This window comes from Xiphophorus hellerii, chromosome 11 (assembly GCF_003331165.1).
Source record: "Xiphophorus hellerii strain 12219 chromosome 11, Xiphophorus_hellerii-4.1, whole genome shotgun sequence".
NCBI lineage: Eukaryota > Metazoa > Chordata > Actinopteri > Cyprinodontiformes > Poeciliidae > Xiphophorus > Xiphophorus hellerii.
The window spans coordinates 4376843-4402015 of NC_045682.1; the positions used below are offsets into that span (position 1 = coordinate 4376843).

General features: G+C 38.7%; 1 protein-coding gene across 2 annotated transcripts in view; it reads left to right on the top strand.

The window, feature by feature from the left end:
• Positions 1-25173, top strand: part of tmem132e (transmembrane protein 132E) — a 436219-nt gene that overhangs the window by 387897 nt on the left and 23149 nt on the right. For both annotated transcript variants that reach the window (XM_032576596.1, XM_032576595.1), the window contains exons 6-7: positions 11973-12178; positions 23257-23536. In XM_032576596.1, the coding sequence (XP_032432487.1) occupies positions 11973-12178; positions 23257-23536 (486 nt within the window). The remainder of the gene's footprint in view (positions 1-11972; positions 12179-23256; positions 23537-25173) is intronic.

Consider the following 25173-nt stretch of genomic DNA (forward strand, 5'->3'; position numbering starts at 1 on the left):
CCCTCCACAGAACCACAGTCACATCATCAGGAAAGCATAAAAAATACATTTCCAGCTGCCCCACATGTGTTTTTGATTTGATTCCTGCCTTGGATGCGATCAGAGGAGGTAGATATGATTCTACATATAAATCGATAACGAAACAAATGAACAGTAAAAGCTCCATGAGATGCTTTTAGAAGTGCCAAACCTGCAGAAACAGTTCCCACCAAGTTTCTAGTTGTTTCTACGGCAGTGGGAAAACAGTAAAGCTCCAGAATTATATACTTCAATTAAATTGATTAAATTTAGAACTCAACAACTTGTAGGCCACATCTACAACAGCGCATTATGGCCATTGGAGATAGAAAAAGAATGGAGTGTATTTCTGCCAAAATGCCAAAAGATTCAAAAGTTGAAAATTTGCGAGAAAGAATTTGGACGTTTTGAGATTAATCTCAGAAAATGTTGACAAACGCTTGGAAATTTCTGAATTTGAAAAGTTCAGAAATGCCCATGTTCTTCCTAGAACATTTCTGAGATCTCAAAATTTCTGAGTTGCTTCTAGCAAATTAATGACTTTCTAAAACTCAGAAATGTCCATGTTGTTTTCTAGAAATTTTCTGAGCTTAATCTCAGAATTTCTGAGTTTCTTAGCAGAAATGTACTTTTTTTTTTTTTCTTTTTTTTTCTACCTACAACAGCCCTAATACACGAGACAGTGCAATTGTTTTTACACTCCAGTCAACTACAGCTGTAGTTGATAACTTTATAGGGAACATTGTGCTGGTGAGATTAATGAAAGTGGTGGTGTGGAGGGAGATGTGGTTTAGGAGAAGGTAAATGTTGAGTAATGCATGTTAAAACATTCAAATATGCAGCAGTGTGAACACCACCACTTCAGTTGACCCCCGTTTTCAGCTCACCCTTTAAGACCTTTAGGTGACCTTTAAAAACAAAAAATCTAAACCTGAGTCTCTTTCCAAAACAACTTTCTATAACCTCAGGAGTTTTCTGAAAAAGTTTCCAAAACTGACAGAAATGGAGATGTTTGCTCAAATCTTTAAGTTTCAGCCTCATGGGGCGTGCTGTGGTGGCGCAGGGGGTTAGCACGCCCCACGTTTGGAGGCCTTAGTCCTCAACGCGGACGTCGCGGGTTCGACTCCCGGTCCCGACGACCTTTGCCGCATGTCTTCCCCCCTCTCCTCACCCTCCTTCCTGTCTGCCTACTGTGAAAAAAAATACGAGCCACTAGCGCTGCAAAAACTCTCTGGAGAAAAAAAAGAAAAAAAAAAAAAAGTTTCAGCCTCAAATGCAGATAGATTTTAATTTTGACTCTCCAGTGAGCTGTGGCCCCCACTTTGAAAAACACTGTCCTAAACCCCAACCACTAGATTTTACTGTCATTATTTATTGAGCAAAAATTAGAAGCAAATGGAAAAAAAAAAAATCAGCTGTGTGTGGAAAAACTAAGTGTACCTCAAAACCCTCCTATGCAGTGGATCCCTGCTTATATGTGGTTCAATAGTCATACATTTTTCAGTAAAATTCATGTAGATTATTTATGGAATATTTGCCCATTGGAGAACTTTTTCATAGTGCATATCTAATATATTCAAAAGAAAATGCAGTTTGGGAAGCTGAAATACCAAGATGCAATGCTACTTGACACACCATTGGCTGGCATTTTGCAAAGCAACCAATCCAGGAGCACCATTTATTTCCTGGGCACAAATTGGCTGAACCCTCAAAAACAAAAATAAATAAGACTATACATGCTAGCTTTTATGGTCTCCATTGTCCATATTACGATATCTTTGTTGTTTGAACTTTTAAAAAGATAGTTTAACTATTAATAGATTTCAACTATTCGCAAGTGGCTGGAATCACTTCTACATAGTTCACAAGAAACCATGTAAAACTCTTGAATTTATACATGGTATTCTTTCTTTATGACTAATTTGTTAGTAACTACCCATCAACAGGATGTTTTGGTGTAGTGATGGTGCACACAGTGCAGGTCAGACATAAAACTGCAGCTGCCAAGACATGCTCTCTTCCTCTGGATGTTCTGGCAAAGAAATACGCATCTGTTGAACCAAAGCTGTTATTTTGTATAAATGTCAAGTGACTGTTTAAGTTAGTGTAGAGTGGTGGAGTCACCATGGAGGAGCAGAACATGTTTCTGTGTTTCTGTGTTTCAGAACCCAGCATGTTTCCGCATAAGTTAATTGAATTAAATATTATTATAATTTTTAACTAAATGCTAAATGCTGCCACTGTTGCTGCTGGTTGTTATGGTAATCTGCGTAGCTTACTGCAGGACATCTCATAGCAACCATGTGTCGTTTCTTTCCTGCTGGGTTCATTCGAGCAGCTGCTGCTCCTCTACTTTCTGCCTCTTTGTGTTAAATTTTCACAACAATTGTACACCAATTTCTTTTTTAATTGATTTTAATGACTGTTTGGAGCCAAAAGTAACAACAATATGGATAAATTGTTCATCCCCACAGCCAAACCATCTGCTTCTCCAAAACCATAAGATAGGCAGATGTGTTTATAGTTGTTTTATCTGCAACACTCTCAAAGCTGTCCTGTCACAGACGTGGGAATAACTACTGCCAGGAACGAGAAATCCATTGATTTTCATTTAATGACAAAAACATTTCTTTTTAAGCACAAGATAATGACCAATTCAGTCCATTTGAGCATATTGGAGAATCTGAGTTGATGTTTTCCAATCGATGTTGCATCATAGTGACACATTTTCAAACTGTGGCGGTGGAAACTGATGTGGGGGGTTTCACTTTGATTTAAGGCCCGTTTTTGTTCAGTTGGGGTTTAACAAATTCATCTTTTCAGAAGTGACTTCTTCAACTTGAAACATAGAGGATCCACACCACAGACACATAAGTCACAGTTGAAACTCTAATGGTCATTAAAACTGAGAATGGCCATTCAAGTGTCCAAATATGTCACTTTTCAGAGTTTCAATGCATGGGACTTGAAACATTACAGTCAGACAAATAATGCATCCATGTACTGATCTGTGCAGTTTTCTCTCCTTTTTGGCAATCGTGACTGCCTTTCCTTGCGTTTAGTGTTGATTTTGTTTTTAAGAGACTTACGCTTCAGAAAGCAGTCATTTAGAGATGAAAATAAATCACAAACTACCTTTTTTTTGTTTCTTTTTTGGTCTTGTTTGTTTGAGAGCATTTTGGTTCTGCATCACAATAACCTTGTTAAACAGCATTTTTCTCTTTTTTTGTAGGCTGTACAATAAAATCTATTCAGTTTAGAAAAGAAAATGTAATTAACCCCAAACAAAACACATCCACTGAAGATTCTCTGGAGGTACAAACAAAAAGGAGCTGGAACCATATTTGTTCGTCTGAAAGAGTGTGTGCATAACTTTAAAAACAAATCATCATTACCTTTAAAAATAAGAGGAATTGTAGTATACTGTGTTGTTTTTGTGAAGCTGATTCTGCTTTTGAAAAGTCCAAACTTGCATTATTTATCAGATGCTGTATGAATACAAACAGCACCATCTCCTCATTATAGTAAAACCTGTTTTTAACGTATGTTTCTGGACAAAAACATGCTTAAAGCATAACTCTAGCGAATTAGGCTACCTTTGAAGCTGCTTGTAACCACAGTAACTGCACTGACTCACTGGGGTTAGATGAATCTTCCAGCCTTTCACGAGTTTGTGCATTAGAGAGACTGGGAGGAGCCAAATTTAGTTTTTCACAGATCGTCTGCCTCATGTTTTTCAGTCAGGACCGCAGTGACAGCTGCAGCAAATATGAACAAAAAAAGGTTGTTTTTCAGCTAACTTCTGTCTTTACCAGAGAACCTGACAAGCAGCAAAAAAAACCATTCCTTTTAAACCTGTTTCTGCTTTATCATGTCTCCAACTCCAGGATCTTATTTAAAGGTTTTGGGACAGTTTGAACACGGGAGCATATATAGAAATGAAATCTGAGCGAGCAGGAGGTCAGAATGTAATCAACTTTAAGTTGTCAGGCTCATTACTGGCTTCCTCTAAGTGAAATCTTTACATTTTAGCCCACTCATTTTTTCCATTTCAAGAATAATGAATCTGTTCTCAGTGATAATTACATGGAGTCAGATTAATAAAAGCTCTCTCCATGGTCGAGCAGCTCCTGAAGGTCGACTGAGGCAGATTTTACAGACCGGGGCCATGACGCCATTAGCTGTTATTGTGCTCTGTCTGCTCCTGCATATGTCCAGTATATTCTCTCTTTTATCTACTGGACCAACTTCTCTTTGTGCTCTTCACATCTTGTACTAGAGTTTGTACCTGTTAATAACTTATATGCTTGGGAGAGAGCAAAGTAAATTATAAATGAGGGCCATGCCAGGTTTTTGATCAATGTATCAACTGTACAGACTTGTGTCTTGAAGGTGGGGGTGTTGGGGCTTCAGTTGCACTGCATTGTGTTGTCAATAGAAGAGAGCAGGTGTTGCAGGGGGGTGGCTGGCCTCAGCACGTCATTCATCATTTTTCATGATCCATTAAAGACAAGGCGGCGGGCCGTGTGATATTGAGTGGACTTGCTTCGACGATCCTGCCATTGAACATTCTCGGCTAATTTAAAATGAGCCCTTCAGGCCCAGGAAATACATGAGTCACGACAGTTCAATAAAACGATCCTCAGAATGGATAAAAGGGGTTCTGGTGAGGTTGGAGAGACTTGGAACCAACCCATGAAAACTGCTGGGTACTTAAAGGGTTCCTGGAAGTAACTAGCAGGGTGCCTATGTGGTCTGCATTGTATTGTGATGTGTGTGTTGATACCCTTAAATTATCATAGATCTGCTCTCCTTGGCAGCCTGCAATTACTCTATAGATCTCTGTAATTTGAGTGAAGAAACCCAGTAACAACCCTGTTGAGGTTTCTACTAGGTACCCTATAAGTATCCTACTGATACTGCCTAGGTACCCTTTAAGTACTCTGAAGGTATCCCAATAGAAGAGAGCAGGTACCCTGAAGGTATCATGCAGCAATTCTCATGGGTATCCTTGAATTACCCCACAGATCTCTGTAATTTGATTAAAGAAGCCCTGTAAGTAGCATGTAGGCATCTGTTAGATACCTATAAGTATTCTAAAGCCCCTTCTCCATTGTCAAGTATCACTGTAGCCAGTTAATGTCTGGTTTGGTTCTAGCCAAGTTGGGTGTGTCTCCATTGGCAGTGTGTTCCTCCCTATGTACAGTACAGACCAAAAGTTTGGACACACCTTTTAATTCAATGAGTTTCCTTTATTTTCATGACTATTGACATTGTAGATTCACACTGAAGGCATCAAAACTATGAATAACACATGTGGAAATGTGCACTAAACAAAAAAGTGTAAAACAACTGAAAATACCCCTTATATTCTAGTTTCTTCAAAGTAGCAACCTTTTGCTGTGATTACTGCTTTGCACACACTCTGCATTTTCTTGCTGAGCTTCAAGAGGTCGTCACCTGAAATGGTTTTCACTTCATAGGTGTGCCCTGTCAGGTTAATAAGTGGGATTTCTTGCCTTATAAATAGTCATGAAAATAAAGAAAACCCATTGAATTAGAAGGTGTGTCCAAACTTTTGGTCTGTACTGTATGTGTGAATATGGGAAGTAATGTGAGACCGTGGGTGGGCTGTCGACGATCCAATGTCATTTTGTGGATATACCCCTGGGCAGCCAGTTTCTCCAAAATTCTCTCATTATATTTATTTATCTCACCAATTACTGCATCCTGGTTGTGGACTGAAAATGGTGGTTAAGTTATTGTTGTATGAGGAGTTTGCAAGTACCACCTTCACTGATACAGTGACATAAATCTCCCAATTTGTGGTAGATAAATCAATGAATGCAGCTTGTTGCCAATCAAATCGCTTGTGCAGAACACCCAACCAGGTCCAGCTTGTTCAACCCTGAGGTGGTTCCAAACAACAGTGAAGATTTACACAGGTAGACAAGTCTGGCTGGGACTTACTAGGGAAGAATCAGTTAAAGTCACACCTGTGGGAAAGGGGCTTAAACATATCCTATTATGTACTCTGTTGATGCCCTGCATGACCTTAAAAATACCATGCAGTGATTCTCTTGGGGACCCTTTGATCACCTCCCAGATCTCATTAAGTTTGTGAAAGAAACCTTATAAGTAAATTTTATGCACGTTAGGTAAATTCTATGTAGCCTAAATCTATCCCCATAGGTATCCTGAAAGCATCACCCAACTACCCTAACAGGTATGCTTTAATTATGTACCATCTAAAATCTCAAGTACAACTACCATTACAGAGTCAATATCTACCCAAAGACACCCTTTCTAGTTCTCTGTTGGGATCATATAGGTAACCTGTGAGTTTGCCAGCAAAACCCTTGAGGTACAATGTAAGTACCCTTAGTACCTGATTAGTACCCCATAGGTAGCCTAAAGTCTGTTAGTTACCCAGCAAGTTCTCAATATTAATCCTGCAGGCATATACCCTATAGCAGTGTTTCCCACCCTGGTCCTCAAGGCACACTGCCCTGCATATTTTAGGTGTTTCCTTGCTTCAGCCCACTTTATTTCAATTGACTGGTGTTTGTTGAACTGCAAATCAGCTGAATCAGGTGTTTTACAGCAGGGAAACATCTAAAACATGCAGGGCATTGTGCCTTGAAAACCAGGTTTGGGAGACACTACCCTATATGGTAACCTGTAAATACCCTGGAAGTACTCTGAAGTAAAGTGTAGATACCTGGTAATGACTGGACTGCATTCTTTACAAAGGTCCTTAGCTCAAACACTTTAACAAAAACTACAACAGGCTTCCACTGTTAGTATAACCTTATTTCAAACCTCTTGCTCTCATTTGGATATTTGCCAACCCACTGGCTGTTGTATTTTTTCCTTCAAACTCTGGGAGTAAAAATAGGTGGGAGGCTGTCATTTTTCTTTACTGTCGCTTTTATTTATTTAGTTCTTTCTTCTCTGGAAATAACTAAGCTCCAGTGTGCATGTAGAGCCTGTAGCAGATAAGCCAGTTTTTGTGTGTGGGTGAACCTGTGTGTGTTCGTGCACGGCTGCTGTAGAAGGTGGAACGACCAAAGAGGAAAAAGCGTGACAGCATTTCAGGGGGTAGGGAGGATTTGCTGGCCGTGGTGGACAACTCCGACCGTCCCCCACTGATCATTGTCTCCTGTGGGGATGTGACTCACGTAACCCCATCTGAAGCCAGAGATAAGGCCCTGTGTTTGCACATCACATCACACGCCTGTGTTCATCCTGCATGCCTACAGTGCCCTGCATGTTTTTCTCCTCCATGTTAGTGTGACACATTTACCTTTGGTAGTACCATGAATTTAGCGTGGACAGTAGTTCGAGATCTCAGATTAAGGCCATGTTTATATTTAATAATTACTGTGAGAACTGGAGCACACTTGGACATTTACAATCTCTGGAATCTAAAGCTAATGTGTCCTGATGCTAAAATACTTGCAGAAGTTAGAGAAAAAAATTCGTGTGGCCTCATGAAGTGATGATTGTTCCTTATTACAGCTAAACAAACGGCTTTAAATTCAAAGATCACCTGAACAATGGATCATTTTCATCCTCAATAATACCATCAGCAGGCTAATGGGGGCTGCTTCATTTAGCTAACCAAGCTAAATGAACTCACTGACAGTGCCGCTCCGCAAGCAAACACATAATATTCATCACATAGAGAAAAAAAATGGCAAAACAACCACAAGACACGGTCCCTGCAGTGCTAACCATATGTCAGCTCTGTCTGCGCCGAAACGCATGCATTATCCCTAAATGACGACGCCATTTGTTAAAATGTCAGAGCAATTAATTTAGTTCAACATTTAATTTTAAAACAAAATCTGGGAGGATTTCTGTTGCACTGCAGTGTGAGTGAGTGCCGAACAGGATGGCTCCAGTTGTTTTGGGGGTTTTTTTACCCATATTTTGCTCTTGTTGTTTGACAAACAATAAAGACAATCGAAGTGGAGCATGCTGCACACAAAGACAAATGAGGCATAAATTGCTAGGTGGTTTTGAACTTTTTTCAGTGCTATAAGAAGCATTTAATCTTCAAAACTTTAAGGTTTTGATTGTTGATTATTGATCATTTTAATAGAAATAGGCAGCACTGAAGCTACAGTGGTTTGCAATGTTTCCTCATGGCAAGGTTCGCATTCATCTATCGATGTGGAGTTTGTGTTTCTCCTTGTACATATTCCAAATACATGTATTTAATGTTAATCTGAAACTATAAATTGGTCTTAGAAGTTTAGCCCTCTGGTCCTTGAGTGTCTGCTGCTGGATTCTGGGGTATCTGGGTGGCTTTTCAGCACTATCCAATACAAGGATTGGAGAGGACTGTCCAAGAACTGTGTCTGTGTTTTGGTCAAAATCAGGCTTCTTCCAGTGCACACTGGACTCTGCCCATTTGTGGTTTTCATATTCATGACTTTAGTTCATATTTTCTTTACTGAACAATCCAACAGTTCATTTAATGGCAGAATACTAGCATCACACTGCAGTTTCTGCAAGATGTGGGTGACCTAACTTACATGGCATCATCAGCGATGCTGTAAGAGAGCTCTCATTAGGGTAAAATCACTGAAAGGACAGAAGCTGCTGCCTTTATTTGGGAAATTAGTTCAGTTAATGTCACGGAATAAATGTGTGAAATGCCCTTCGGTGTTTTCACCTTCACATTAACCCGACCGGTCCTCGATTCGGTGCTCCGAGATCAGCTACGGATCCGAGGCGGCGCTCCGACGATCCGTCTCCACCCAGGCAATCTGCCGGCACCACGGAGGATGCCACAGAGCATTAGCGGCCTTGTGACGGCATGTGGCGGCTCAGAGTGTGAAAGCCCTCCTCAGCAAGCCCCCGCAGGACCACTGATACCCAGAGTCGCTAACAGCTTTTGACTTGCAATTAGCCGGCCAAGTTTATCAGCGGCTGTAGCTGCAGGAGCTGAAGGGCTGCCGGAGCTCTCTGGGAATGGTTTTTTTTTTTTTTTTTTTTTGGGCAGTCTGTGGGTACGCGCCAGGCTCATGCTGTCAGCACTCTCTACTGTGATTAATCATAGCTGGCTGGGGGTCATAGTGCTGAGTTTTCTGTTTATCTTGTAACTCTGATCATATATATCAGTAGGTCTTATTATTTTTGCCACCTCAGAAAATACAGCTTCCAATTCCCACCATAAAGAGAGAAATTTTAACACTAGCTTAACATGATTGGGACTTTTTATATATAAAAAAATGCATATATTTACACATCCGCACTGGGTGTTTGATATAAGGGGACCCATTATGTAAAATTCACATATTGTACATTTTTGTACTTCCATTTGGGTTTTTTGCTTCTAGAAACTGTCTAATCGATAAAAAAAAAAAAAAAATCAGCAGTCTTTGTGAAAAAGTTTTTTTTGGTGTTTGGTGAGCTGTTTCAAAAACTTTCCTGGAAAAGAAAAGTGTTTTATTCTTGACTTACCATCCAAGAACCACTTGCTACATTCTTGTTGTGCTGGAGGCTCCACGTCTGCTTTCCAAAGATGTACAGTTCTCTAATTGTGCATCTGTTTGCAGCTATTTTCACTACAAGTGCTAGTGTTGGGTTGGTGGAGATGTGGCAGCAGCAGTTTATCTGGATTCAAAGTGACAGAGCCTTAAGCAGCTCATTCTGAAAGGAGTTCAAACTAGACAGAACTGACCGGACTGAAATCTGATTATCTATGAATGATTTTGTGCAACTCTTAACATCCTATTTCAAATATGTCACATTTTCTTGGGGAATACATGGTTTTTACAAAAAAAACAAAAAAAATGGCATACATGCCAAGACAAGAAACCTTGCAAAACTAACTTTGGTAAGCAGTTGGAGCCTCCATGTTAAACTATTTGAAATTTCACCCATAAAGTAAAATAGAAATGTTATTTCAAAAGCCCTGAAAAGATCAAGAACCCAACTTTATATGGATTAAGTTTATCAACAGGTTATGAGACAGATTTGATGTTATAAGACCGCCATAGTTGGTTAGTTTATAGATATTAAAGTCATATCTATGAACTTTGAGGTTTGTCTTTAAATTCAGTAAAAAAAAAAAGTTGCATCAGCTGAACCAAAGAGAGGAACCCTGTCATCTTCCCAAGGCCTTCCACTCCAGCTGCGGTGTCTGCATGTGGGAAATTATATTACCCAGACCTCTTCCCAGTTATGATGAATCCCCAGCCCTGAGAAGACTGGCCAGGCCGACCTCCATTCGCCGCAGATTAGATCCTCTGATTACAATGCCAGCCACCTCCCAACATCTGATAAATCTTTAGCAGGAGCCCAAAAGCAAAGCCCTCCAGTTCCTCTGCAGTTAATAATTTACTGTTAGAGGTGGAGGGGGTATTTATTATAATTTAAATGAAGCTGTGGAGGGTTTTTGATTTGATGGGAAATCTGAAAAATGGTTTAGAGTTAAATATAGAAAAGTCGATATATTGAATTCATGCTCTCTGTGCCTCAAATGATATGCCATTACATTAATGTGTCGTGAAAGGTGAAATGTGTGAATATGTTTATTTATGAGCAGGTCTAAGCAAAGTTCATCTTAAATGTCAGAAGAGTGACATGTTTGCCTAAGAGCTTCTCGTGGCATATTACGTGTAATTGTTCATAGACGATTACGGCGACACGGTTCTGGTTTCGGGGACTTGGTGTAAGCGCCTAATTTGCTCTGCACAAGCTTAACAAACACTGGAGTTACTTGGAAGCACTAATTTGACTGTGTAAAGGATGCAAATGAGATTAGAGAGGAGTCCGCAGCCTGTAAGCATTTTTGTTTGCAGCAGTTGTTGTCGGCTTTGTTCCGCCGAGCCGAGGAAGCCTTCGGTTTCGTCACTGCGGCCCAACACAGCTTCTGATTTCCACCGATTCATTCCAGATTTTCTCTCAATGCTGGCAGGCTCCTCGAGTTCGAGTGTCGTGTTGGTCAGAATATAAAAAGCTTCCAAACTCTTGGACTGCAAGTAAAAAATGAGATTTTTCTTTAGTTTTTCGTTTGCACAGGTCATTCAAAAAATAGACTTTTTTATGGTTCGTAAATCCGGTGAAGTCATCTTTTGCCTTAATCTCTGGAAAATGTGCACAGGAAATTCTTCTTTAATGATCTACAGTTGCACTTAAAATGTAACATCTCATTAATTTTAACAACTCAATAAAGTCAAACTCATGGTTTAATTGTACTTAAACTAACATTTTTCAATAATGAAATGTTGTTTTGATTATTATGATTTCAGCAAAATTTCTATAGAAGATCAATAAAAACATTTTATGTTCATGTTATGACTGACAACCATGTGGAAGACTTCTGATTTGATAGTAATAGAACAGACTGTCACTTACCAAGCATTTTTAGTTTCTAGTGCAAATGTCTTAGTACACTTAAAGTAAGACTTCCCTCATGTTCTTAAATGTAGCTTCCCTGTTAAGAAACATCAATATTTTTGAGTTCTTTCTCACTTTTATTCACTATTCAATAATTATTACACCCATTTAGCATAAATACTGCCTTATATACTGCAAAAACACAAAATCTTACCAAGTATTTTTGTCTAGTTTCTAGTGCAAATACTCAAGTAAAGTTAAAATAAGGCAAAGCTAAATTACATGTTAATGAATAAATACAACTAAAGTAAACTCTGTTTCTAATCAGTCTACACGATATTGACCAATCCATACAGGAATAGAAAGTAAAAAGAAATAAAATCTTCACACCTCTGGAGTGCATTTTTTCTTTTCCCTTTCATGGGAAGCAAATGCATGTTCTGTTCCTGCCCAACCTTATGAAGTGTTCTACTGTGATTTGTAGCAGAAACTCCACACTGCGCCTTACGTATCATCACAAATCTTTGAGATTCTCCCCACGGCCGATGTGACCATTACCATACAGATGGCCTCTGACGGCTGACCGTGATCTCTTCCAGGTCTCCATGAACTGCGACTACGTGTTCGTCAACGGCAAGGAGACGCGGGGCTCCATGAACGCCCGAGTCATCTTCAGCTACGAGCACTTGAGTGCGCCGCTGGAGCTCACCGTCTGGGTGCCCAAGCTCCCCCTGCAGGTGGAGCTCACCGACAACACTCTGAGCTTCATCAAAGGCTGGAGGGTCCCCATTCTGCCTGACAGAAGGTGAGGCTGGGCTACACACACGCACACACACCCTCTCGCTCACCAGTGAGAGTTCAGTCTCTTCTCTCTTCTCCGAGTCATGTTCCTGGGGTTCAGGGCGCAGAACCTACTTTGGTGAAAGTTTAGTTTTCAGAGATGGATCCCCATTCACCCTATTCATGTCTTCTTTGAAAAATGAAAAATTGATAAGTGTTAGTAGATGAAGTCATGACAAAACTTTCATACCATTGCATCATGTTGCGTCCGGCCCTTTACGTTCCTTTTACTTCCCTCTTGTTCTTTCTACTGACATTCTCTCTGTCTTTATCTGGTTGAATCCTAAATGCAGCTCTACTCATTCATATTTGCCAGTTTTATTTTCATTAAGTTTAAGAAAAATATACATGCCTGATTAAAATTCAATATTACAAGCCAATTTCCATCATCTTATTAAAAGAGTTGAAACTAAAACTGACACAGTGCTTGACTAAAAGAGAGGGCAGCTCAGTGAGGGTGTTTCCACTCCAGTAGACTCTGTGTGATTGGGGACCAAAATTGCAACATTTGCTACATTTTTAGCCGTAGCCGCTGTAGTTCTCTTTCACACTGCACTGTCAAAAGATACAAACTAATTGAAAAACCTGTTCCCCTTCTCGCTTGCTGTGGAGTTACTCCATGAACCATTGAAGGAACCAACATGAAAACCTCTGAAAAAGACGCTGATTGCAACTTTCCTCTTCATAAAATGTAAATCTGATGGAGTGGCATCAGATTTTAGCAGTTGTAGGATTTCTCTCAAGTCTTTGGTAAAATACCATGAGCCATTTTTCCTGCTGGCGCTAAACTCTCACGTTTGTTTTGGTTATGTTCACCCAGAATGCCCTGCACTGTAGTCCACTTCCTTGCTTTTAGAGGGGTCTCCGGTCCACTTGGCATTCACATACGCATTCAAACCGAACCAGAGTTCACTTCATGCATGTCTTATTTCAAGTGCACTAAGATATTTGCACTAGGAACTAGACCAACAATACTGTAAAACACTTGCAGCTTTAACTACTGAGGTACTTTCAATCATTAGCCAGTACATAGAGTGAATACTGGCTAATAATAAATGTATTCCACATGTTTACAATTTTGTTTTCAATAATTTCTTTTTAAAAACAAGTGCAGCTTTACTTGCACTTCACATTTATCTTCTACTTTGGGTTTTCTAGCACAAAAATCCATTGAAACTGCTCTTTAAGAAAAGGGTGAAAGAGTTCAATGGGTTTAAGTACTTTAGCAGGGTACTGTATTATAGAGTGATTGTGGCAGTGAGAGTCCAATGAGCATGGACTTTTTTCCAGTCCAGGATAAAGTCGGGAGATAAAAACAGGACCCCTGGAGTCTTAATGCTTGTGGCTGCTCAGCAGGAAATGGCAGAGAAGGTTGAGGCGCCCCAGATAACACCAATATGGAGGAGAAACGATACAAAAAAGGCAGACTGGAAGGCCAAGTGACACCACTTTGAAAGTTAAAGAATGAAGACTTTGGGCTGAATCATACAAAATAAATCTTGCACAAAGCTGACAGGATGAATGGCATTTAAAATAAAGCTGGAGGTTTGATTGTGAGTGAACTGAAGGAACAGCTCTTATTTCTCAAAGAAAAAACAGAAAATCAAAAGAACTTTCTGGATTTTGCCTCAAAATTTGAAGCAAAATCATATTGACACCTGCAATCCATGCTGTCCATCAGTCTCAATATTCTAACTTTCAAGCAATAGCTGCCAGCTGTCGTTGTCTGCAGAGCTTGTGCTGTTTATAATCTTTCTGAGAGGCTCATTTATTCTCTTTTTGCAGTGTCAGGGTTTCTGATGGCTACAAAGTGCTGCACGTACAAGTCTGTAACAAGATCAGCCAATCGATGTGGCAGTGAGTGATTATGAGTGGCTCTTAATTTGTGGCAAAAGCCCGAGCACGTAAAGACTTTGTGTGCAGAAATGCAGCCTATTGACCACGCGGACAATGGCCTATATCTCCTTCCCTGTGACTTTGTCGTTTTTCCTATAAATATCTGCAATATGAACAGTAGCTTTAGAAGGAGTGGTGTACTGAAGTCAAACAACAGTCTGTTTCAGTACTTTCATTTTCCAGCCGCCTTTGGTACATCACTAACAGCTAGTCTGCTGTTAGGCCAACTCTCAGCCAACGGTAGTTTAGTGGCAAGTTAACATAACATTCAGGCTTCTGACTGTTTAAAGGAAACCACAGCACCCATCCATCCATTTTCTGTTCACCCTTGTCCAGCACCCATAGATGCGAAACCCTCAAATGCAAAGTCGGCCACTGCAGAAGCTGTGCTTTCACTTAACCAGTATACTAACATGCATTAAAACAGCTAGTCTATTGATCCTTTGTAGCTACATCTAATACCGTTGAGACACCATGATGGACGTCAGAAATGAGTTACTGGAGTATTGAGTGGAGTGACAGCGATTGTTTGCCTAAGTGTTTCTTGCCAGTATGGTCATGGTAAAAGTTCAACCTGTCAAGCTTCCTATTTTTTGGTGGCATGGACGGTTCTATGGTTTTGAAACATAGAAATTTGGTCCCATTACAGTAAAAACTAAAAGTCACTAATGGTGCCCCACAGAAAAGCAAGTATCTGGACATTTATTTAGTAACTTCAGAAAGTACCTGGATATTAATTGTGTTAAATAGGCGGATTTGCTAAATTTTTCCTGCTTGTTTTCATGAGGAATTATGCAAGAAGTATATTACCCATGAAATTAGTTCTGAGTTTTCCAAACCAAGCTCTCACAACTGACTCAATCAAGAAATGCAAAACTAGATCAGAATCTGCTTCCATTTAAGCAACACGTCTCGCTAAGCTACAGTTCTTTTAGCTTAGGTGCCACATTAGTTCAGCTCTTACCTGTTGGATATTTTCCCCAAACGAATTTCAGTGTAAAAACATCGCTCAATTTACCTTTAAATATAGTAACAAGTTGGTACCTGCTGCATCAGGCAACTGAAAAACAAAACACGGCACTCAACATGAAAGGACATGTCCAACACTGACGACAGAATATCACTGAAAACATGGAGGTTCCTGTGGGAAGGCCATTCTAGTCGACATCAACGGTTTCATAGTCTGAATGTGCCATCATCAAAAGTGACAGGAAGGCTTTGTGTGCAGTTTCTTTATGTGGCAGAGAAACCCAGAGAAAAGTAAAGGGTACATGTTGGCAGTAAAATCAAATGACAGCAAGCAGGAGAGAAAAGCTTCACCTGTGGTGAGAGGAAATCCCGTGGCTTAGCTGCGTGGCAATCAAAGCAGCCAAAAGAAATGGTTCACTAAAGGCTCCTGATTACTGCTGTCATGAAGGCAGTGAGGAAGTTGGTATGCACAGAAAAACAGGCCTGGACTGCAGCTGCATCTTTATCAAAACCTTTTGTGATGTGAAGGATATTGCGGCCAGATTTTTCACAATTAAATTTAAAATAATGTTTTATTTTGAGCAACATAATATCAGACTTAGTCTGATTTACATGATATAGTGGACAACCTCTGGACACAGTTTACTGTGAATCTAGTGTAATCTTTATATGGTGGGTGAAAAATCTAATTGATGGTTAAAATTTGCTGGAGATATTAGCATGCTAAAATTAGGATTAGCATGCTTTGTTGACTCAGGCCTCTGTGCTTTTTTGTCAGTTTTTGGTTAAATAGAGTTTTACTTCTGTAAACTACGTTTGCTATTTTAGAGGGCATTGTTTTACTGAACTTTGTGTCATGGGTGGAACATTTTACTTACAGTTAAAATGCACTAAATTTAACTGGATGTTTGCGGTCAGATTAGCATGCTTGTTTTTTTGGGGGGTGGGGGGGGTTTATCTGTTTTAAATATAGTATACAACTAATGTGAAAATTTACCTAAAACTTAAATCCAAACGCAATTAGTTATTGACTTTAGCTTTTGCATGCTAGTATAAGGTTCTGACCACAGTGTATTTTTACCCATTTTGAGTGACAGCTCACAAGCTGTGTAAACCGGTCCTGCTGTACCAAAGGATATATTTTTAGTGATCAGTGAATTAAAATGGCCTTGTTTTTAAAAAATAACATATTGGAGATTAATACAGGAGTGTAATTGTATAAGTCTTTGTCTGGACTCAGTTTTAGAAATATTAACAATGTCAAAATATCTTTAATTACTACACATTAATTCCCTCTGGATAGTTTTTTGAATATTGTTGCTCTGCAATATGTTTTCCAAGCAGCCAGGCTCATTTATAATTCCTTCATTTCTCCGACTGTTGCCGTAAACATAATATTTGTATTCGGGGTTGGGTAGAAATGAAATTGGTCTGTGTTGACGTTCCCTGGCAGCGGCGATGGTAGCCATCCATGTTAGTTCTAATGCCCGTATTAAGCATTTTGTTCTGGAATTGTTTTTGGCTGCTCTGTTTGAAATATTTTAATAAATCAAAGAACCATAATGTAGGACTGCATTCTTCATTAGGAACCTGACTTATAGTCTTCTACTCCCCCTCAGCCCATTTTCTCACATCTCAGGAAAGTGCAACACACATTCATCCTGAAAAGCTTTCTGCGTTCTTTACACATTGCTAAATCAGGTCTGCATCTTGGCTTTGTTGTTAGAAATAGGTTAAGATGAGTGTGACACACACATGGTAGCCTCTCTGCACCGTTTGCACTTGAGAACATCATTTTGTGAGAGGAAGCATTGCTGCTTTTCCACCTGAGGTAAAGCATCTAATTGGACCAAAATAAGCAACTACCCGTAAAATCCCAGATAACAGTTCGGAGGCTGGAAGACGTCGGAGCTCCGTTCACTTTGGGTAACAAGCACATGGTAATCATGTGCAAAAACGAAATATCTCAGATAGCTTCTGTACAGAAATGAAATATTCCTGGTTCTTGTTTTGCTGCAGGGTTCTGATAAGAAAAGAAAAAATTACCCATCATTTCTAAGAAAAACTACCATGACAAGTTATTCAGTTTGTTTTAATCATGAGAGTTTTGCAGCATTGATTGTTGAAACTGTTGGTATTCAAAATTGTCCAGGATTTTTAAAGAGAAATATCACAACATACAGTATGTAAGCCATACCATTTTTCAATCTTGTCTTTTAACTTTTATTTTTACTACTTCTAGCATAGCCACTAAACAAGGTTATTATAGTTAACTAAAGCTAAAGAAATAACAAAGACTGAACTTGAGAAAACATTTTTCTTAACTGAAATAAACTAAAATAGTTATTAATTTGAAAATTATAATTGGGACTATACCGTGCATTTATAAAACTAGCTAAAACATGATGAAATTATAGATATAATATATACTTTGTTCCATGTTTATAAATATATTCATTAGCCTTTCACATTGATTGATATTAACCCTCCTGTTATGTTCGTTTCTAGGGTACAGCAAAAATGTTCGTGGGTCAATTTGACCCAGGGAGTGTTTAATCATGCAATAGTGTCAGAAACCAAAAAATTCCTCCAAAACATTTTTGTATCTGATTATTAACTCCAATACTAACCATTTCAATCAATATTTGTGCAATGATGTTTTATTATTTCTCAGAAATTAAGGATCAATGACGACAACCTGCTCATTTACTCATTTGGACATAAAAAATGGAATTTAGATTTTTAATGTCCACTGAAAAAAACCTAGACACAAAAAAACAATAATTTCCTTGAAGTTGACCTTTGGTAAATTATTTTATATTATACTTTTTTTTTTTACCAAAGGGTGATCTTTATAATTGAACTTGAGACACACATACTGTTCTGGGTCAAATTGACCCGCTGATTAAAATCAAGATAAATGAGTCATGCAGAGAGTATTTATGTTTTCATCCACTTCTGCTGAGTGTCCACTCAGTGTGGGTGGAGTTTGTCCACAGGAACAGAAAAGATTCCCGTCAAAGGTTGTGTGAACACCTGCTTTCTCACAGTTTCCTAGTGAAGTAAAGAGAATAGTGAGAAAGTGGGCTTGTGTGTGTGTGGTTGCGTGTGGGGGTGTGTGAGTGTGTGTGTGGTGAAATATGGTTCATAACTGCAAGGAAACATATAGAATTGGACATTTTAAAATCTTTTTTTGCACTTTAACCTGACTGCCGGGTCAAATTGACCCGAACAGTATCGATGTAAAAAGTAGACCTAGGGTTTGGTACAAATGTGTAACATGAATAAATTTTCAACTTATGTCTAGAGTGCACCTATTAAGACAAATAGAAAACGTTTCATGCAAAAAAAATGCTTCTATTTTTTTTTTTTAATTTGTAAATTTTAAAACGGGTCAATTTGACCCGGAACATAACAGGAGGGTTAAATATTTATTCCACTACAGTTTATGTCAGCAATGGACAAATTACGATACTCCATAGTGACAAAATGTCCACAGCAAAAGTGAGGAGAAAACCCCACAGCCAGCTGCTGTTCAGCAATAATTTAACACATTTTTTGAAAATGGTATTTTCTGTTGCATATTCATTACCTAACTGATGTACAGTGAACCCTCGTTATAACGCGGTTCACCTTTCACGGCCTCGCTGCTTTGATGAGTTTTTTGTGCAGTTTTTTTTTCTTCACAGTGCATTGTGTTCTGCGTCCTGATTGGCTAAACAGTCTCCGCGTTTCTTCTCTATCTGTGTGCCAATAACGTTACGGTATTTAAATATACATAATACAGCTTGGCAAATTTTGGCAAATACTTTTGCCCAGAAGAAAAAAGAGCAACAACAACTACCGATAACTATGTTCTTCTCTCGAAAAAACACACCTGCACCACAGACTTCAGAAGAAAAAGCCACTAGAGGGCGGAGTCAGGCCGCAGCGTCACAGTCAGAGGAACAGTGAAATACGCGAGTCACAATTTGTCCTACTGTACTTCATATTGATGATTAAAATGATTATTTTACTGTAGTTATCTGTAAGAAAGCGTTTTATTTGTTTAAAAAAAATGCTTGGGCCTGAAAACAGATTTTGTTCTTTGGTTTCAATGTAGAGTATTTAATTATGCTGTATAGTAATTGTAAAAAAACTACTTCATGGATTTCCCCTATCACGGGTTCTTTTCGGAACGCAACCCCTGCGAAAAACGAGGGTTCACTGTACATATAATCACAATGCAATGCACTGAGCTTTTTTTAATTCTGCACCTAAAAATTTACCAAAGCATGAAAAAACCAAAACTACTTCTATAACTGATTAAAACTAAACATATAATTTATAATACTTAACAAAAACTAGGAAACACATTGTAAACTGAATTACACAAACAAAGAGTCACAAAATAAATATAAACTATAATAAAAAACCCAAAACTATTATAACCCTGCTACTAAACTAGCAGTAATAGACTCAGTAGAAAGTAAAATAGTTGCTTTTCATGTTTTAGTGTCTAAAACCAGAGGTTTGAAACAACTATCTGCATTATTGACAAACTTTGACTATACCATAGACGCCGAGTAACCGCAGCATCAACAAAGGCACTAAATCAAGTTTGCTGTTTGGTGCAGAGCACCTTGTTTATTTACAGTCATTATGAATCGCTATGATAAATTAGATGTATACAAAGGCTTCAGAGATGATTGTAAATAATTATAAGCTTCAATATAAGATAGAAAAAAGACATCCAAGATAATTTAGTGGACTGTTTGCTGACCCTAACTAAATTCTGTAGCTCATCATCACAATGACAGTCTGCAATAAAGAGAGTTAGTCTAAGAGTTTACCAACGTGACTCAGGTCACTGAGAGTTTGCCATCCAGACTGTGCACCTGAAAAGGTGATTTCTTTCCTCCTCTGGAAACATATTGTCTGGTCTTGTTAGAATCTCTGATACAAGAACACAAAGCTGCAGCTTCATTGCACATGAGTTGCTCATTCGATTACACTTCCTTTCCTTTTTTAGAGCTTCTTGCTGGATAACTCAGCCAGTGAGCAATTGTGCTGCACCAAAGCAAAGGCCCACTCCAGGCCGGGAGACCCTGGCCCGTCTGAAGGGGTCAGAGTGACTCACGTTACGTTGAAGAGAACAACAGACAGGATGAGTAAATGGGAGACAGACTGACGTTAGTAAAAAGACAATAACTCTTATTTAGGATCTTTCTGCCGTACACTGCCTTGTTTTTCCATCCCTTGAACCTTTTTTTTTTCTCCATTTTGCCGCCTTAGAACTGGACATTGCAATGTATTGTATGTTGATTTATTGTGATAGGCCAAGACAGTATACCGCATAATTGTAAAGTGGAGAGAAATTGTTCAAATATTAAGCAAATAAACCCAAATGTGCAGCAGGCGTATGCACTCAGCCCCTCTGAGTCAAGCTTCAATGACCTTCATTGCCTTTTTCCTTGAACCATTGCAGTGTGTTACATAGAAACTGTGATAATGTACTTCACAAAACCCAACCTCACATAAACATTAAAATATTTTTATAGAATACTATTCTAATCTTTTACACATTTATATTCCTCTCAGATGGAACAGTGAAACTCATGAGTGAACTCCATCTAAAATTGATCGAATTACTTTCAAATATACAAAACAGTTTCATACCCTGGTAGGCGTGCAAGATGTTGGAGGTCGGTCCAAAGTTCTGTTGTACCTTGCACAATTATTTTCAGGCCATGATTGCGCAACATTTTTATTTAAAATCTGAATTGCATCTATATTTTTATTATTGATTTAAAATGAAAGACCTAAAGTACAATCTGTGAGCTACTTTAATGTAATGTACATTTTTTGTGTAATTGTTGGAGTCTTGCAACCCAGACGTGGACTTTGTAGATCGCTGAAAACTTCCTAAACAGTCAACTAAAATAAAAAATTTATAAAAATGTAGTATATGAACAAGTATCTTTTTTAAAGCTATTTTTAAGTACGGCTCTCCCCCTCACCCAGTCTGTGTTGGTGTATCTCAAGGCTCTGTTTTGGGGTTTCTGCTAGTTTTAATGTATTCATTTCCCTGTCGGCATATTCTACCTTTATTGATATCTCCTATCACTGCTATGCAGATGACATTCAGTACCTAGATAATGTTGAAGAGTAAATGACAGATAGTTTTGTTCTATAGATAATTATCTACTGTATATCTATAATTATCTACAGTTAAGGAGACACCTTGAACCTCTTTGTTCTTCTGGCATAATTTTTGATTCTGGTTTTACTTTGGATGAACGTGTCAAGTCTATTTGATCCTGTTGTAATAATCTGAGAAATATTACCATATTAATCTCTATTGTCTCATGTTCTGAACTGGAAAAAAGTATTCATGCTCTTGTGAAGGACTTTATGATTATAAGGTACTATATAAATAACATTCTGTATAAATACTTAATTTTCTGAAATTTATGGATGTGGATTTACTTGAGATATTGTGCTCTAATATTTCAAAGTGGTTTTGAACAGCAGCTTTCCAGGCTTCTGGCAGGTTGAAAGAAAAAATATTTTAAATATACATTTTAGGGATTTTCGACTCTTTCAAAATGGTTATTTTTCATCTTTTGACAACTTGCCAGTATGGATTTGACAAAACCCTGGGGTAATAAATAAATGGATTGACAAAGTGTGACGAGGCTACCTATTTAGAGTCTTTGGAGTCGTTTTGTTTTCCGTGCAGTCTTTTGAAAGCAGCACTTTTTAAGGCAGACCTGGCAGATTGTGCAGCCTGTTGAGGGATGTTGGGTAACTCATACATCTTGATGTCGAGCAGATTGCACTTAGTGCGGGATGCACCTGGCATGCCTGACCTCGCTGCCCAAGGCTCCTGTGATTAAAAACGGGCATCCATCCAGAACCCTGCTTTGAGGTGATTAGCGGTTTTTTTCTGCTGCCTTGGAGAACTTTGTCCTCATCGCCACGAGAATCGAGAGATTGATTGATTTGTTCGCAGAGGTGCCAAGATTCTTCCCAGCATTATGATGTGAAATTATGCTGTTATTGGAGGCCCTGAAGAACAGAAGGATCATGTTGCAAAGTAGACTTGGTGCTAGGGATAAGTTAGTGAGATACTGTTGGTTTAAATAAGAGATCCTAGATGATCCTAGATGATGAAGTAGATGATGATACTACTAGAAATTGTTGTGAAGATAAATTTCTGACATATTTCTTAGACCTCTAAAATTCTCCAATTCCAATAGGATTTAATGAGTACTCATCAGAAGTTGTACTCTTTAAAGGTGACCTACTGTGCTTCCTTGAACAGGTTACGTCTATGGGTGATGCAAAACATGTTCATTAAATGTTTAGCACAAAATTATTTCTAGGTAATGAAATTTTAGTCTGCTCAGTTCTGCCTATATTGAGTTCCTTTCAGAATGAGCTGTTTTAGGGCCTCTTGTCTCTTTAAGTCCAAATAAGCTGCTGCTGGCCACGCCCCTGACCTCAACGTTTACACTCGTGTGAAAATGGCTGCACACAGATGAGCAATTATATAACCACACATCTTTGAAAAGCACAGCCCACAAGAATGTAGCGAGTGATTTCGGAATAGTAAGTCAACAACAAAACATTTCTTTTCCAGCAGCCATTGTACAGTGCATAAAACCAATAAAGCTATTAGATTATAGAACATCCAAATCTGAGTGTCTTTAAGTCTAAGATTACTCTGGACTCATTTATAGATTCATTTATAGATTAACATATTTTCATATATGTACTGGTTATTTTATTTATTTATTTATTTATTTTATGTTGAGAACATATTTCAATTACCTACAATATCACACTTTTTTTATACATTTTATATTGCTTATGGTTAAATTTCTATTTGCTAATATTTAACACTTTGAATGGAGTAGCTTCTTAACAAATAAGCAATTTGTGATTGGGGATCAATAAAGTATATTCTGTTCTAAAATAGTAGTTGACCAAATGTGCTGGACCTCAGCTTGGGTTGCTAGGTAACAGGCGTGGCTTTGCGGAGCAATGTGTAACGTTTCATTCTGAAGGCTTTTGAAACTAATCAATGTTTTTTTTTAAGCGGTTGGGCTGTTTATAGAAGCAGTAAAGACCCACATTTTGCATAATAGGTACCCTCTAATACATATTTGGGTGTTTTTCTTCTCTCTGTCCAAGGAGCACTAGGGACAGTGATGCAGATGACGATGACGACGACCGGCGAACGAATCGCGGGTGTGCCCTCCAGTACCAGCGGGCCGTGGTCAAAGTCCTGACCCAGTTCCACACCACTTCCACGGAGGGAACGGATCAAGTCATCACCATGCTGGGACCAGACTGGCAGGTGGACGTCACAGACCTCGTCCAGGACTCCCTGAAGGTGGTCGACCCAAAGATCGCAGAGCTAGTGGACAGGACGATTCTTGTGGGCCTGGAGCTGGGCTCCACTGTGCTGAAGGTGAACCAACTCATACATTAGTGATGAATGCAGCTTTATTGTTAACTAAACCCAATTAAAACCAACCAGTATTTATAAAATATATTTCTTTACGAGCTCCTCTGCCTGCTCTCAGTGCTAACTTTAAACAGTGAATCAGAGCTAGAAGGTGGGTCTTAGTGCTGTCAATCACCCTCTGTGTGGCGCTACTTATCTTCTTCCCTTCTCTCTGCTATGCTGCAGCTAGCATAGCCTGTCATGAACTCTCAGGCTAGTTAGCATAGCCACTGATGGCAACGAAGCGGTTTTGCTATAACAGTATTTTTTTTCACGAGCACTTGCTAGCACATGAGCATGATTGACAGCGCTAAGACCATCCTCCTGGCTCTGATTGGTTGTTATTAGTCAGAAGTGATGCATTTCTTCAGACTACAATAGTAGCTCAGGGAGGAAGTGGAGAATAAGATCTTTTTGTACAGATTATGTGACTGTCACTGTCAGCATGACGTCTCATCTGTCCAAAGAATTCTTTCCCAACAGTGTTGGAGATTATCAAGATGTTTTTGGAAATCGTGAGACAGCACTTTTTTACTCTTTTGTGTCAGCAGTGGTTCTGACCTCAGAACCCTCACCTGGAAGCCATTTTTGTCCAGGCTCTTTATTGTTAAATCGCAAAATATGACTTTAACCTATTCAACTGAGGGATTGCCGAGGTTTAGATTTTCTTCTGCGATCTTGTAGATGAGTCCTTAATGTGATCCTGGAGTAATTTTGGTAGGCTGGCCACTTCTGGGAATGTTCATTATTATTTCATATTTTCTCCGTTTGGGAATAATCGCTCTCTGTGGTTTGCATCAATCCAAAAGCCTTAGAAATGGATTTGTAGCCCCTTTTCAGACTAATAACTGTCAATTGCTGAATGTTTATCAGTTCTTGAGGTGGTGTGTTGCTTTTGTTCTGAATTTCTTGGTGTTATTTTTTTTTTAAATGTTTTTACCTACTTCATGATTTGAGATACGTTTTATTTAAGTGATTTCTTGGTTCTACATGACTGGTAGTCATCAGGTCAGTGTGTGGATATTAAAAGTGAACATGTGGCAGGTAAATTACAACTTAACATGGAAGATAACTATATTTTCACACCAAGCTAGTTTGGATCTTTTATAACCTTAGTAAATTAAATCATCATTTGAAATTAGCTTTTTTTGCACTTACCAATGTTTGATTTTTATAATATGTTTTTTTAATAATGTGAAACATTTAACTAATCATCTTGAAGAGAGGGAATGCTTTTGCACAACACTGCAGGCTCTGGTGGCTTTGAGGGGAAACCTCACGGCACTTTTCTGCATAATGAGGATAAAGTAAAATTCATGCATGCACCTTGATGTGAAGGATGTGGAAATCTTTAAATGCTTTTTAAGAAAGTCCCCAGAGAAAAGGGCTGCATTAGGTAGATGGAAAACAAAACACTTAAAGACTCTGTCCTCTAAGTCCCTTTAATGACATAAGTGATATCACTTAATGCTAGTTGAGGGTCTGTGTCTTTGAACATTGAATGAAAACTGGAGATCCTTTGAATATTCTAGTCTTATATAATTTAAGTTTGATGATTATTAAAGGGGGCTTACTTAGCAAAATTCACATTTTGCATGTTT